The sequence below is a fragment of the Epinephelus moara genome, chromosome 16 (genome assembly GCF_006386435.1).
Source record: "Epinephelus moara isolate mb chromosome 16, YSFRI_EMoa_1.0, whole genome shotgun sequence".
In the NCBI taxonomy this organism is placed as follows: domain Eukaryota; kingdom Metazoa; phylum Chordata; class Actinopteri; order Perciformes; family Serranidae; genus Epinephelus; species Epinephelus moara.
The window spans coordinates 7,823,780-7,840,129 of record NC_065521.1 but is presented as its reverse complement, the minus strand read 5'-3'; the positions used below and the strand labels follow the sequence as shown (position 1 = coordinate 7,840,129).

Sequence of the window (16,350 nt, the reverse complement as noted above, 5' to 3'; positions counted from 1 at the left end):
TATATATATATATAAAAGCATAATTATAAGTCTACGAAAACCAAACGAATTTTATTTTATAGCGATTATACACTTGTATAACATATTAATGGGTAGAATATTCAGATTCAGATTCAGATTGACAATAAACCATGCCAAATATTACACACTGGCCCTTTAAGTACAGATCTGGAGTTAAGATGTGGTTAGCCTAGCTTAGCATAAAGACTAGACTCTGTCAAAAATTTAGTCTACCAACACCTCTAAAGGATCTGTATCAAGTTTGTTAAATCATTATTAAAACAATCATTTGAGGTTTTAGGGGAGCCATGTGCTGGAACAATTTCTTGACAAACAACAGTCAGCCACAGCAAAGCTTCCTGAAGTCTTATCGTCACGGGTTATCAGGTTTTGTTCCTGTACCAGAGGCTGAAACCAAAACCTGAACTCAATGATCATAGCTGAGTTTGTGCTTAATAACAAACTGATGTAACCATCATACACACTACTGCATAAAGTCATAAAGAAAATGAATAGGGCTTGTTAAAAAGTAGTATAGGCAGTCCCGTGCACAGGCATTTTTGAGGGCAGGTGCTTAAGTAAAAAAGGGACACCTCTCTCATAATAAAAAATAAAGTTATATACAGTAACATGTTTTTTTTAACTTACATATTTGCTTTAATCCCCATACAGTGATGCAGACAATGTTTAAACATTGCGAGAGACACATATTAAGCAGGGGGGTCTGGGGGTCCTGTCCCAGGACATTTTGAGCCTCAAACACTTCATTTCCTGCATTCTGGTGATTTTTTCTGCATCAGTGTATGGTGGAAATGTATTTATTTATGTATAGGAAAACAAAATCCAGGTGACAAATCAAAATAAAAATATAATAGAAGCAGTAAGACTCTCAGGCATTCTGTACTGCTTTCAAATATTTATTCTCCTGTAGACGAAATTGTCTTATTTCATGTTTTCTGCTCAACACGTGTATAAATGAGGGACCATGTTCCACAGGTTTAAATGGTTCTGGATGTACAGAGTAGAAGCTGCTTTGAAACACCCACACACTGAGGATGATTTCTACCTCAAAGTTCTTCAATATGAAGTTAATGGAGTGCTGAAGAGAAAAAAAGTCATCTGGGGGGTTAGTTTGGTTCATTTACATCTAATTCAGCTATTTTTTCTCTTCAGGAATTAAATACAAGTCTTATTTTATGTTTTCTCTTGTTGTTACTTTCCCATCAGAACCCTTTAATTTAACCTGTGAAACAGTTAAGTATTTTGGTTTTTAAAGATATGTGGAAGTAGGAAAACTCCACTCGCACCAGGCAGTAGGTAAACCGTAATCAGCATTGGAGGGAGATGGAGTGATTTTACACCAGACTTAGCCTACTTGTTGTTCAGATTAATAGTGGGTTATTGTCTAAATTAGACTGGCTGTATTGAGGTGTTTTAATAGAAGTTTAATCAGTGTCAAACAACATTATTGTCACCTGGCTGTCCATGAGAGCAGATCAGGAAGATGTGATGTTGCTCTGCAGGGCACATGAAAGTTTGTTTACTGTGGTGACTGTATGACTGTGACAGGGGAAGTTAATTAGGGAGGGGCAGGGGCTCTTGCGGTCTGGCAGAATGAAAACCCAAATGCAGTTGTAAGGCATTACAACACGCTTTTTTTTTTTAAGATTATTTTTTTGGGCTGCAAGGGGCAAGGGGCATGGGGCTGCAAGCCAGAACTGAGCCTGGGCCGCTGCAGCAAGGACGGAGCCTCTGTACATGGGCTCTGACCACAAAGCCACTGGCACACTTTTAATGGAAATTTGATGCCATGGGCCAAATTTGAAAACTAAGCGGACTTATCTAGTCAGAGGGCAAAAGGGCAGGTGCTTGAGCACCATCTGAGGTTTATCTATGTTCATGCCTGGTAATAGTTATGTATGTATGAAGCAAATCAATGTCATGACTGAATGTAAATGTGTACATCCTTTATACACTAATGGAATCTGATTCAGAAAACTAAAACTAACTAACTAAAAAGAAAATTAACCACTGACTGTTATGGTTTTTAAAACATATTTTTCAATCGTGACTGAGGTGTTGCTTTGCACTGCCCTCCCCCATGTCTCCAGATGGTCTGACAGTCAGTTTCCGTCTTCTTTTCTCTCTTGGAATATCTGGTAAGGAGCTTTGACTTAATGTAGGCAACACTTTTTGCTTGGTTTTTCCTTCACTGCTTGTGCTTACTATCTGGTTTATTCAAAACAAACAAGAAACATAAAACTCATCGCTTCCTGTGCCAGAAGATTTTTCCCAGGAAATCAATGATTGAATAAAAGCCAAATGTTTAAGCTTTTAGAAATTAAAATTATGGAAAAAAAACAGACAGTGTTTTACAACTATAACAAACTGATATTAGAAATCCTTTCCTTTATGTTGTGCTCCACTAACCCTGCCTTGATGCATTCCACTTGTACACTGGTGGTTTATATTGCTGGGGAGTTTTCCCATAGGGCATCATCATGTCCTGTCATTTTGGTCGGCTATAAATAGTGGCCGTGTCTTCCCATGCCGAACCGATAATGCTCATATACAGTTCATGTACTATAAGCTTCCAGCTGAGTATTCAAACAAGGGTCAGTAACACAACTAACCATAAAAGCTGCAGCTACAAACCAAAGAAACAACAGTGGCTTGGTGGTAGTAAAGGAATGGTATTTGTAAACTGGTATTAGCGCCAGTGACTTGAGTTATACACTGACTTCAGTTAAAGGTCAGAGCAGAGCAATAGAACTACTAAAGCCACAGACAGATTGGACAGTATGAGCCTGTAGGTCTAATAGTCTCAGACCAACGTACTGTTAAAGGGATAGTTCATATTTTTGAAGTGGGGTTGTACTTATCCATAGTCAGTGTATTTCATATAGCAGATGTCAACTAAGCCACCAGAGAAAGCCCCACCCAATCAATATCAGTTGAGGTGTATGCTGTATTGAGAGTATTTCCACCACTTTACCCTCCTGTCAGACAGCCTGCGCCGACGATGAAGCCGTAAACGACTTCAGTTTCTTATCTATGCTCTCGGCAAAACCACCAGACTCGATTGACAAAAACAGTAATTTTTGCTCGCTTAACGAGGGATTGCTGGTCCACCTCTGCGTCAATCAGTTAGTTAGTTTGTGTTATTGTGTGACTTTGGTGATTCTGAACTAACTCTTTCAAACACCAAAGTCACACAGTAAAGTGGAATTGTAACTACATGTCATGCTGACGCAGACCTCCTGTCTATTTTTGTAAGCTGAAACCACCTCAGTGGAAACAAAGCTTTTATTTACTTTTTTTCTCCCCAGATAAGAAACAATTAATTGTGAAGATAGTAAAGCCCCCACAAAATAGCATTTTAATTCTTGTATGTGATTTATCCTGGCTTCATACGATGAGCAGAGGGAATCTCCACTAGCTGCTATGCTAGTTTATACAATGTAAAATGCCATAGGCTTGTGCTAATAACATTAGCATGTTGTATTTGGGGGTAAAATGTGTCCAGCAAATGACAGCTGTTTTGTGAATCCTGCAAGTTACACTGATGCCGATTTGTGTACTTGTGTTTGACATTGTCACTAGTAAGCATGTGTAATGTGTGTTTTGGCTGTGTTTTGAATCAACTAAACTTCACAGCACTTCACAGAAAACCCACTGCCGACGAGTGTTTTGGAGGTGTAGCTGCAGAGTGACACAGACACACTACTACACAAGTATAACTGCTTACAACGGCATAGGCTTCGTGCTGCAGTGTAGGCTCTGCATAGCACTGATGCACAAGTGTAAATCCACCTTAACACAAACAAAATAACTGATCGATACAGCCATAGACCAGCAGCCCCTGTGTACAGCAATGTTAAATCACTGTTTTTCTCAAGGCAAGGCAGTTTTATTTGTACAGCACATTTCATACACCAGGGCAATTCAAAGTGCTTTACAGAGCAATAAGATATGAAACATTAACTCAAACATTCAATTGAGTCTGGCTTTTGAGAGAGAGCAGTATGCCAGCTTCATTTTACCACTGAAAACCACTGCAAGGTAAAGCAGTGAAAATATTCTAAATGTAGCGCACACTTTAACTGATACTGATTTTTTAGGTGGGACTTTGTTTAGGTCACTAGCCAGTAAAAGATTTAGCTTTCATGTCAGAGTCCAGGCTACTTCTCCAAACTGAGGGCGTGCTGACTGACATCTACTGTTTGTAATAAGCTGATTATAAGTACCCAGGAGCCCAGAAAAACAGGCCTCACTAATATTTAGTAGGCTTTGCTATGTAGTTGTGTTGTTGTGGCCTTATGTAATATTTCAAAATAATACTAGTAATAGAATAAGTAAAAAATAGTAAAAGATAAACATTTTCATTTTTTTCCTCTGCCATTTGTGGCGCCCCCTAAGATGGCGCCCTTACCATTCACCTATATTGCCTATGCCACAGTCCAACACTGCCTATGAAGTTATTGAAAACAGCTATCTGTCAATAGTGTTGGAAAGTCAACTAAAATGTATGTTTGGTTTTTTTGTCTTATTTTAACATTGCTTTCCAGTGATTCAAATATGATTGCAGAATGCAGATCTGCTGTGCTGTTTACCCAGCTTAGCCCTTTGCTTATTATTAGGCTGTCAATTTAAATAATCTGACCAATATTCACAATTAAGTCTGAAACAGGCTAATATTATGTTAGCTGGTTAATAGTTACTTTGAGAACCCCTAATAGGGGACAAGCAACTACTGCTAGCTGTTGCTGACATGACTAATATGGAATCCCTTTGCTTCATTTGTTTGTCAGTTAGCAATTAGGCAAGCATCTGGAGATCCTTAAATTAACTAATCTCCAATAAGAGGACAATAATAGTAGTTAGATAACTTTGCCTGTGCTGCTCCTAATTTTTCTCTTTTTTTGAATTGGCAGGCTGTAATAGGCAAAAGGCTATCACTTAAAAATAGATCTGCATCTCCGATGATATTTGAAACATGTGATCACAATGTTAAAATATGCCAAACACAAACAAACAAAACCCCTAACATTTTTGGGGATTTTCCAACACCAATGACAAATAGCTGACTTCAACAACTTCATAAGCCAACAGCCATGGCAACAGCCACAGACTTTAAAAATAATGGACATAGCTACTGTTTTGAAGCCTCGAGTTTGGCATTTTGACTGTTGCCATCTTAGATTTTTGGAACCAGAAGTGACCATATTTGGGAGACAGAGTGGATGGAGCTAGGGGTGCATCTGACTCATAGACTTTGGTGACACCCCACAGACAGCCTGTCACTCAAACCGGTCACTGTATTAATTATGCGTAACTTTAAGCCTCAATAAAAATGAAAATGGGTACGTTTTATAAAGATTCTCATCTGTCATTAATGTCAAAATCAGCTATAGAGACCAAAACTGTTTTTGTACCAGCTGTAAATATGTTTATTTCTACTGTAAAGTTGGACACTTTAATATGGGGACTGACTCACTTCTGGAGCCAGCTTCAAGTGGCCATAAGAGTTACTGCAGGTTCTGACTCTGCTACACATTGTCAAATTGATGTTTTTGTGAATCCTCACGTTGTTGGATGTTTTCTAATTACTGCACATGTTGTCAAATTGGTATAAATGTGTCTTCATTTGCTTGTGTTGCATCTATTTGCAGCGCACTGAGCTCTCAGGACCATTGTAATACTGCAATAATAATGACTTCTATAAGTTGCGATGTAATGAAAAACATTAGGATTTATCCTCTGTTCACCATGAACATTCACAGCAAATATCTTGACAATCTAGATATTAAATATATTGTGTATGATGCTGAAGATGTCAAAATGAAAATGGTTTATGATCTGGGGATCAATAAATGGTCATTGAAAATTTCTTGGAAACCTGACCATTAGTTCAGATATGTTGGATCCAGAGTTGAAATTCTGACCCAACAGTAGCACTGGATGAAAGCTCAAGAGGGTCACCAAAACCATTAGGAATTATCTTTGAATGTTCAAATAAATGTGTATGGTCAGTAGCTGCTGAGATACCGACAGACTAAGAAACATATTTATTTTGCTAGCAAGGCAGAAAATTATACTAGTCTTTCTGTCTGGACCACTGATTAATTGTTAGTTTTTTTTACTTCATTTAAATGTGTCTTTATTCCCCTTTCTCTCAGAATTCGGAGCAGCAACTGCCTCATAATGCAAGAAGGAGTTTCAGCTTCTCATCTCTCCGTATCAAAAGTAGGTGTCTTGATTTAACTACAAAATATACCTGCATATCAATCAGCCATTTCATCAGTGGTAAATCCTTATTATGATGATGTGAATTTCCACAGAAAGGCACAACAGCAATGAAGAAGGTGGATTTAAAGGGCGGAGAGGGTTGCTGTCATTTTCATCAGTACGAGAGACATCGCGAACGGGTAAACAATATACTTTCATAATCCCCTGTCAGTCAGCTACTGATTGATTTAAACCTACTGAGATGATAACAATAATCACTGACATTAATATACTATAATATGACGAATCAGTTGGTGCCCTCACAGTATGAAGCACACCAACTGGTCAAAGCTTTTAATGCGAACCTTTTTCATTTCTAATCCTAGAGTCAGTCCTAGATGAAGATGGTGCTGCACAACTATTCTGTACCCAGGAGCAGGTGAAGGAGACAGGTATGTATGAAGGTAACATGAGCATTAAGTGCACATGGCAAAGCATGGCATAATGGAGCGTAGCATTCTTATTCTCATTCATTAGCTGATTAGCTGTTTAATTTGTGCTTTACAGTCACTGGCTCATACATGAGCTGCTTGGCAACCAGAGTAATGATCAGTCATAGTCATATACATGTGGATTGCGGCTATTATAAATTAAAACTTACAAAACAGCTTATGTGGTAAAAACCAAAAAAGTACATTTATGTATTACTAATTTACACAGGCAATCAGAAAAATGTGTATGGAAACGTTTACTGACAACATATTTCATCACCCATCAACACTTCCCCCTGGTGGAAAAGTGGCACTCTGATCAATTCCACTATGAAATATCAAAGAGGCACTCCATGTCATGGTCAATGTAGGCATAGGCATATAAGAAGCACTACTTGGCCTGTGAAACCAACTGTATAACATTTTCTGTGGCTCTGGATGAGCTCTCTAAAGTCACTTTTATAGTATTTGGTACATAAAGGCCTGTTTTGAGTTACATTATTGGAAGTGTAGGAGTTGGAGCTTGAGCCATACTAAGGAATAAATGTCAGACTTTAAAAAAACAAAAACACAGAGGTCCGGGCTAAGCCCCTCCTTAAAGACTATTCTACACACTTCAGGTGAACTGTATTTCATGGTTGTGGGTATTTCTGTAATTACACAGTGACAGCACTTGTAAATAGCATTTTGCAGAAATTTTAACCTGCCCTAACAGTATGTCAAAGTGGCAGAAAAGCCAGTAAAGTAAGTTTGTTCCAGTTCTATCTAGCAGGTTCCTATGAAAGTAAAAGCTGTTGTGGCCTGCACTTACTCAAGAAGTTTGAGTCACTGCTTGCTGGCAGTGGCTTCAGGGCTACAGCTGGAGGGACTTAAAGAACTACATCACTTTTTGTCTTTGTTGTTGTTGGCTTGTTACGGTTCTATGATATCTTTTAGGTGTTTTAACTCAGTGTGTGAAGGACTTTACAGACGATAACGCTTGAACTGATAAAACAGAGGTCAACAGTAGGAAATACATCAGACTATGAACATTTTTTTCGCACATGCCTTGAACGCAACACAAGACCGGACCGCTTGGGCACGCTCCCAGCAGAGCTGTTTGAGCCCGTGAAGCACGCGGACCGGTGGTGAGCACGAGCCAGGATGCTGTGTATGTGCAGGAATGGAGACGATGAAGTGCCGCTGTTGTTTTACTGAGTTTGCTGACAAAAACAGCTGAGAGGACGACAGTTTGTGTGTGGGTCAAATAGCAATGAGTGAGACGGTAACGAGGAGGAGGAGAGGGCCCGGACTGACCAACTTCAAGAGCAGATGGAGTGAGTAACATTACAGCTGACACAGCCCAGGCTGTGCGCTATCATTTATCTGACTGACTTACTCTACGTAGATTGGACCCATTACGTTATATCAACAGTTAAGCCCACGGAAGAACATTTACCAAAAATACTGAGGTTATTGTTGAACATTTGTTTATCACCTAACGTCAACACGTAGGCTACTGTAGCACACCTGTCGGAACATGCGATGTTTACATGTCTCGAGCAAAGTTGTATGTCCGTGTTTCAAATTGTCAACCACTCTATGTTAAGAAAAGATAGACTTCTACCTTAGTTTACAGTGCAAGTTCCACTGTTTGACTTGTAGTTGAATACTGCGGACAAAAAAACTAACTCAGAGTGCAGCATGGTGAAATATAAGTACGCCGAACTGAAAAATCGACCGCAATGATAGATTTTGTTGTGATGTGAGTTCAGCAGACCAACCTAAAATTACAACAACATTAAATTCACTTATATCTAAATGCAGTTTGGTGTGATTTGGCGGCAGGCGGGTATAGGAAATTTAACTGTTTTATTCGGGAACCCCATTACAACAACTATGTGATTCACTGTGTCAATCCTAAGGCAGAATTTTGTCCGTGGCAAGTGCACATACTTAAGCATGTTGCCTAATTTGACACCTTATAGCTTGATATCACATTTCATAAACTCTTAGCTAGCCTCTTTAAAGTTTTACATATGGGAATCTGGGTTACTTTCAAGCCACAGAGGCAGAAATAACAGAATGTCTTTTGAGTTGCAGTCAGTTTGAAACTGGAGTTATCACTAATACTAAACCACCTTTCATATTTGAAGTCAAACACCTTTTCACCTTCAGCAAACCTCATGTGAGGCTCTTCATGGCTAGCTACATATTAAGCCAGGAATGTGGCTGTTGACACAAAAAAAGAGATCACTGATGAAACTGCAATATTTTGGATACCATTGGATTAACAGACAGGTATGTGAACATGTTTTATTTGAAAGCTACAGGTTGTAGTTTTTGTAAATAAAAAAGAACAAATGAGCAGGTTTAGTGCAGTTTTAGTTTGGCTTTGGTGACTGCGCCATTCCTTTTCTTAAAGAATTGACAGCATGGTGTTGTAACATGTCCAGGAGCCTTGGGGCGTGAGGTTGTTTAACGACTGTTATTTACACCCACATCATAGGTGAGCAGCAGGAGCTGAACTAGGTAGTAGCATGCAGGCTTAAGAAAGGTTTGCAAGTAATTGTTGATGTAAAGAGTAAACAATGACAGAACAACCAAATATAGTTTTTGCTGGATATTTGTTTTTTCTTGGCAGCTGATTGAGTGCAAAGTACCTGTAAGGTGTTGGCTGGGGAAACACTGCCATTGCTATTGACACAGTGCAAACACTGTGTTCCTGACAACAGAGGTTGTGTAAGGCGGACTTTAGGCCTCGGTTAAGGTTGTTGTCAGGACCCAGGGAGGTGCACCAAATTGAAAGTGAATGTCTTTTTTTGTCTACTCCAGTTGTACAGTAGGCCATCTCGGATACATTCAGTTAGACATTCAGTTAATGTTATGTACTGTATATGCTCTTACAGCTTTTTAACATAACACATACATGTATGTCTAAGTTGGTGATAAATGTGAGATCATTTCTGACAGCAAACCAGACATTGCAGTCACAACCACACACCAACAAGAATGCAGTTTGTGGTAAAGTGTTACCAGTTTTGTCTTAAAGTGATTCACTTGGGATTAGATCGTTTTTTGTGTGGCAACCTCTCTTTACTCCTTACCAACAGAGTTTAACACAATAAGCAAGATCTATTACCTTCTTTTTCCATAAAGAGCACAGGTTCAACCCATATTTGCTCTCACTGGGCTGATCTGCGTGGGTCCCTTTTACAATAAACTGGTTGAACTGCAGTATCTTGTGTCAAGACAAATATAAATGGGCGTTGGGTTCTTTGCAGACTTGCCCATATAACTTTACACCAATCAGCCACAAGGTTAAAACTACTGACTGATGAAGTGAATTACTGATTTTGTCGTTACAATGCTACTGGGAAATCTTTGGGTCCTGACATTCATGTGGATGCCAGCTGACATGCTCCACCCACCCAAAAACTCAGTACATTTACATGACATTAGAGAAAATCAATTTATTGTGTTAGTCTGACTAAAACCAGACTTTGAAAATACATGCAAAAGTGGTAGTCCGACTGATTTTGTACTGAATCGATTTTCTCAAAGTCGGACTAACACACCCAGATAATGTGATTGGAAGTCGAATTACTTCTGCATGTAGTGTATACAGTCAATCAGACGCTCTACAAAAACGGCTCAAGAACGGCCGAGGAACATGACAAAGAGCTCAAGGTGTCAACTGGTCCTCCACATTCCCCAGATCCCAATCTCATTGAGCATCTGTAGGACTCAGAGGGTCCGCCGCCAATGCCTCAGTGCCAGACACCACAGGACCCCCCCAGAGGTCCTGTGTCCATGCCTTGACGGGTTAGAGCCAAGTCTTATCCAAGGACCATGAATCGGGGATAGCTCTGGGGTACCGGCCAGGTCAACACCTCGAGTTCTTTGTCATTTTCTTCGAACCATTCCTGAGCAGTTTTAATGGTGTGGCATGGTGCATTGTCCTGCTTGGAAAGCCACTACTATCAAGGAGTGCTGTTTTCATGAGGTGGTGTACTTGGTCTCCAACAGTGTTTGGGTGGATGGAGCACATCAAGTGGCATCCACATGAATGCCAGAACCCAAAGTTTCCCAGCAGAACATTGCATTGTAACAAGATGGTCAGTGTTATTCACTTCACCCGCCAGTGATTTCAGTGTTTTGTCTGATGAATGTGTAGTTACAGATCATTTCTGCTTTATATGCCCAGGTTTCGAGTTATCTACCTGTAAAAATTGTGCCTCTACCCCAGTACAACAATATTTATGGGAATGGGGAATATTTATGTTTGTTTGTGCCCCTCAGAGCTTTGAAAATTATATTTTGGGAGACATGCACGGTGAGACTTTTTTAATTGTGCCAGTTTCTAGGAAAGTATCTTGCTCTAATCTTTCTTTTTCTTTTTCTTTTTCTTTGTCTTTGTCTTCTGATAAGATGAGTTGTAAAATTTGCTCCTTGTTTGTGGTTAATTTTTATCCACTTGACATATTTCCTGGTTTGTGATACCAAAATTTGGGAAGTCAGAGTTTGGAAATGGACTCTGTAAGTACCTGAGTGAGGTATACAGAGTTATAGTTAAATATCAAAGCAAATATCCTAATGCCTGATGCAGTATTTACCAGCTTTTTCCTAATGCTGTTTATTTACCGTTTGAAAGATAAGGTGGAAAGAATTTTTCCTGTAGGAAGCTGTTTTTTCCCCACATAACCTGAATGCAGCACAAGCATAAAAAATTCTTTCCTCAGAGTCTGAAGTAAACAAATGATTCAGCACTGTTGGTGCGGCAGTATACACAGAAGATTAATAGGGAAGACCTGTGTTGCAAAACCTTTGTTGTTATATGGATACGGTTGCTCTAGTATATTGTAATTGTCAATTTAAATAGATGTAACTGCACTTGTTCTTTACACCTAGCAGCTCACGGAGTTTTCATCTACTAATAAATATAATTTGCTCCAAAACAACCAGAACTACAGCATAAGTGATAGCAGCAGAGCCACACTCGCAGTGATGTTTCCTTTTTTTAGGGAGTTGTCGCCCATCACTGTATAACTGCAGCATACTTTTGTTTCTGCTTTTGTGTTGGCGGTGGTGTTGTGGTGGATGCTCGGTCAAAGTATTGGGTGTCAGGCACAGAGTTGTTTCAGAAAGCAGGATTAATATTGTAACACAAACTTATTTCTGTAAAGTTATTTTGGCATGTGGGCATCAGTTAAATTCAGAATTTCTCAGTGTCAAGCATCTGCATAGTATTTCAGACCATATATGTGCTTCCAAATGCACTGCAAACATTTGCTTTAGGCTATGTAACTACTCAGCTTAAAGGGATAGTTCGACATTTTGGCAAATTCGCCTATTGCCGTAATCCCTATAGTCATATGAGTAGGTACATTACCTTTAATTGTCAGTGCGTGCTGTTCTGAGAGTTCTGCACTAAACATATGCTGTTTGAAATCACTCCGCCCAGCAAGTACTGTATGTCTGGAATGTAGTTCCGGCTCTGCATTTGGCTTCAAAACAACTCTGTCTCGTAATATTACATTATTATTTCATAGCGTGGTGAATGTGTTAGCTACAAGTTGTCCACAAGAGCGTTTTGGAGTCATTTGATGGTGTATTTGATTAGTTTTGAGGGAGAGAAGGACCTGTACCGTTCACCTCCATTTCAGCAGGCAGCTCTGCCCCACCGATCTCAGAACAGCATGCACTGACAATTAAAGGTAATGTACCTACTCATATGACTATAGGGATTACGGCAATAGGCGAACTATCCCTTTAAAGCAAATGAATTTGGGCCATGACTACACCTGGTAGTGAAAGTTATAATTTCCTCTCATTTTAAATGTCAACACAAAGAACCATTTTTGGTTTTGGTTTTTGCTTGAGTAGTGGTTGCTTCTGTGATCTCAATAGTTTGGTGTAAAGTGGTCCCAAAACTCAGTCAGAGCTGTTTTAAGTCTTTCTCTCGTTCTGCTAAAATCAAACGTGTTTATTATTATCCTGTTTTTAGTCTTTATTCATGCAAACACTAAAGTATGGAGCTAGAACAGTCTCAAAATGAATAAATGCGGGGCGTCGGTGGCTTAGTGGTAGAGCAGGCGCCCCATGTACAAGGCTGTTGCCGCAGTGGCCCGGGTTCGAATCCAGCCTGTAGCCCCTTGCTGCATGTCATCCCCCCTCTCTCCCCCCCCCCCTCACACTTACCTGTCCTGTCCATTAAAGGCAAAATGGCCAAAAAAAGAAAAAAAAAAAATGAATAAATGCACACAGAAATTAATAAATGCACAAAAAAGGATTCACAAATGTATTTGGGGATTTATATATATATATATATATACATATATATATATATATATATGTATATTCCAAAACGTCTAATTTGACGTCCGTCTTAAGACGTCAAATTTGTGCCTCTTAAGAGGACAGAAAATGCTGTGTTAAAATGTCAATTTTTAACGTCTTAAGATGTTGTACTTCTTAAGACTTCAGAAAATGCCCTGTTAACACGTCTGTTTAATTGGGTGCTGCCACTTCATCTGTTTCTGAGGGGGAGACCCTTCTGAGGGCCTAAATACAAGAATCTTTGCAAGAGTTCAAAATTACCGGCACACCACCCTCATAGAAATGGACTGTCCCAAATACTAATCATAAGACATGTCACAGGTATGTAGGCAAAACGTACCCTCTACCAAGAGACCACATGGCAACAACGAAGGCATACATACAGCCCAACGCAGCCGCTACGTCAAAAGGAGGTGGAGCATGGAAGCCTTACATCAAAAGCGGGTGGGTATGTTGATGCCAACCAATAGCAACGGATCAAACATCTTAAGACGTTAAAAACTGACGTTTTAACATGGCATTTTCTGTTGTCTTAAGAGGTACAAATTTGACGTCTGAAGACAAACATTGAATTAGACGTTTTGGTCCATTCGGCGTTCCATACGGAGGCTTAGTAACAGAGTAATGTAACACGTTATAATTTCAAAAACAGGAGAAATAAATTAGTAATAGTAATTAGATTATAGTTACAAGCCCAGGTTACATTACCATTGCCGCTCCTCTCTGCTCCTCTCACCCACACTTAAATATCCGTTCTGGGATACACAGTGTCGGCCTGCTCCGCCGACGTATGCATTTGTTCATTTTGAGACTGTTCTAGCTCCATACTTTACTATTTGCATGAATAAAGACTAAAAACAGGATAATAAAAAACACATTAGATTTTAACGGAGGTCAGGCACCCCCCGTGGGGAGGCACTCATGGGATTGGCTGTAAAGGAATGAGACATCTGATTGGATGCAGACAATCCTCTCTTAGAAAAAATGCATTTGTGAATCGAGTCACGTCAGGGGAGTCTTAAAACTCGCACACACAAATAGAGGTCGACCGATAGTGGATTTTTAAAGGCCGATGTAATAACGATAGTTTGGAGTAGGAAAAAAACGATAGCTGATTAATCGGCTGATATCCCAATCACTGGGTGGTGCTTTAAGACAAAAAGTTTTTATCTTATCCTTGAAAAACTTTTAGTCTTAACAGTCTGGTTCTTTATCAATACTAAGTTAAGCTAAGAATTAGGGTTTTTCTAATTAACATTAAAAAATAAATAAATTCAGAACAGGATTAGAAATGATTTATATATTTAAATAAACTAAATATTGTTTCTACAGCAGGGACAGTCACTATATGCAGTGTTTCCCCTAGGATGTCTGTCAGCTTACATATGAGGTGTCTCAAGATTTAGGAAAATACAATTTTATTGAACATAATAAAAGTAAAAAGTCACTTGACATGCTTCTGTTTTGTGCAAAAATGAATCAGTTCATCATTGAATCCAAGTGGACATTTGTGCCAAACTTGAAAAAATTACTTTGAGGCATTCTTGAGATATCATTCTCGCAAGGATGGGGCGGCAGGAGCAAAATGACATGCTGCTGTGTTGTGCTATGGCCTATTCAAGTGCTGGAAGTTGTTATTTACGTGACAACGCCTGAACACAACACAGGCTCCGCTCCAACTGAGTGTGCGTACAGTGCTATGCTGCACTGCTGTGCGAGCAGTGTTGGTTTGTCTCAGCCAGCAGATAAAATTTACAAGAATTTGCCAAATTTTAAGATTTGTGGCACACTAAGATAAACAGACGACACACAGACAGCTTTCATTTTAGCTTGTTGTTAACAAGCTGTTTGCTTACTTAACAAGCACGCTGTGGTCACAGGTCATAAAAAACATGCACAGGGAAATATTGCTGTTTATGCTGAAATATGATGCACATTTATGCTTGTTGAACAAGTGGTACTTATTACCTCCGATGAGGTTATGTTTTTTGGCTTTTTAACTCGTGAAGGTTAGAATCACACTTACCGCTTATCTCCAGGTGGACTCCTCACGCCTCCTTTACCCTGCAGCATCTGCACATGCTGCGCCTGCCATCTCAAGCCTGATTTATGGTCCTGTGGCGTACCTACGACGTACCTACGTCGTTGCCGTGACGCCGTCGTGAACCCTTCGAACTTCTCCGTCACTCCATTTTGTCGCGGTGCAATTCACCGCCAGAGCGGCAGGAGGCTGCGTTCCTTTCCTGAATGGTTATCGTCGTCTCTAGTTGATTCTTTGTTTAGCTTCCGGCTTTTCCGGTCACAGAGAAATGAACGGGAGCACGGACAGACGTATCCGTATCCGTATTGAACGTTAAGCATAAATGGACCTTAATACTGCAACATCTACATTGCAGCAGAAGATGTTTAAAGATGGCGGGGATGGCGCAATCTGGAAATACGGAACCGGAAATGCGTTGCTACCAAGCAAACCAATCACAGCCCTCTCGGTCTGCGCTGGGTCTGCGTCGCCGCGATGTGTAGTTACATTTTTGGGGAGGTGCACGTCAGGCTACGCCGGGGGCTACGGCGAGCCTTCTGCGTAGCCACGTACCCTACGACGTAGCGACGTTGTTGATTTAACGCAGGACCATAAATCAAGCTTCACTCTCGCTCTCTCTAGCAGCTCCTCCCCTCAGCGAACAGAGGGAGAGATAGCGGGGGAGGAGAGTAAACAGCTTGTTGCGCTGCAGGGAAAAAAACCTTTGCAGCCATCGGCAACTATCGGAGCCTTTTTTTACCGATAACGATAGTTTGGAAAACGTCCTACCGGCGACCTCTACACACAAATTCAGGGAAGTTTACAAATTAAAAGCACTTTGTAAGTGCAGGTTCAACAGTTCATATGTCAATGTAACAACCTCCAAATATGTATTTGATGAAAATTGCAAATACTTTTACATGCGTACATTTGTGAATTTCAATTGCACATATTTAAAACAAGACATATTTGTATGTGCATCACAAATATGTTTATAAATCTTATTTTTTATATGTGGATTTTCTTTTACTTATATATGGAATGAAACATATTTTTGTGTGCATTGAAAATGTGTTTGTGTTTTGAGTCATGTATATATACAGTGGTGTGAAAAAGTGTTTGCCCCCTTCCTGATTTCTTACTTTTTTGCATGTTTTCCACACTTAAATGTTTCAGATCATCAAACAAATTTAAACATTAGTCAAAGATAACACAAGTAAACACAAAATGCAGTTTTTAAATGAAGGGTTTTATTAATGAGGAAGAAAAAAATCCAAAGCTACATGGCCCTGT

The 16,350-nt window shown here is 39.7% G+C and overlaps 1 protein-coding gene across 6 annotated transcripts in view; it reads left to right on the top strand.

Annotated features, from left to right (window-relative positions):
* Positions 1-16,350, top strand: part of dennd2da (DENN/MADD domain containing 2Da) — a 56,018-nt gene that overhangs the window by 10,175 nt on the left and 29,493 nt on the right. For 2 of the 6 annotated variants that reach the window (XM_050064642.1, XM_050064641.1), the window contains exons 2-4: positions 6,180-6,246; positions 6,342-6,428; positions 6,615-6,680. In XM_050064642.1, coding sequence (XP_049920599.1) covers positions 6,180-6,246; positions 6,342-6,428; positions 6,615-6,680 — 220 coding nt within the window. Of the gene's footprint in view, positions 1-6,179; positions 6,247-6,341; positions 6,429-6,614; positions 6,681-7,691; positions 8,036-16,350 lie in introns of those variants that run through there. The other 4 variants (XM_050064645.1, XM_050064643.1, XM_050064644.1 and 1 more) reach the window with 3 other exon arrangements.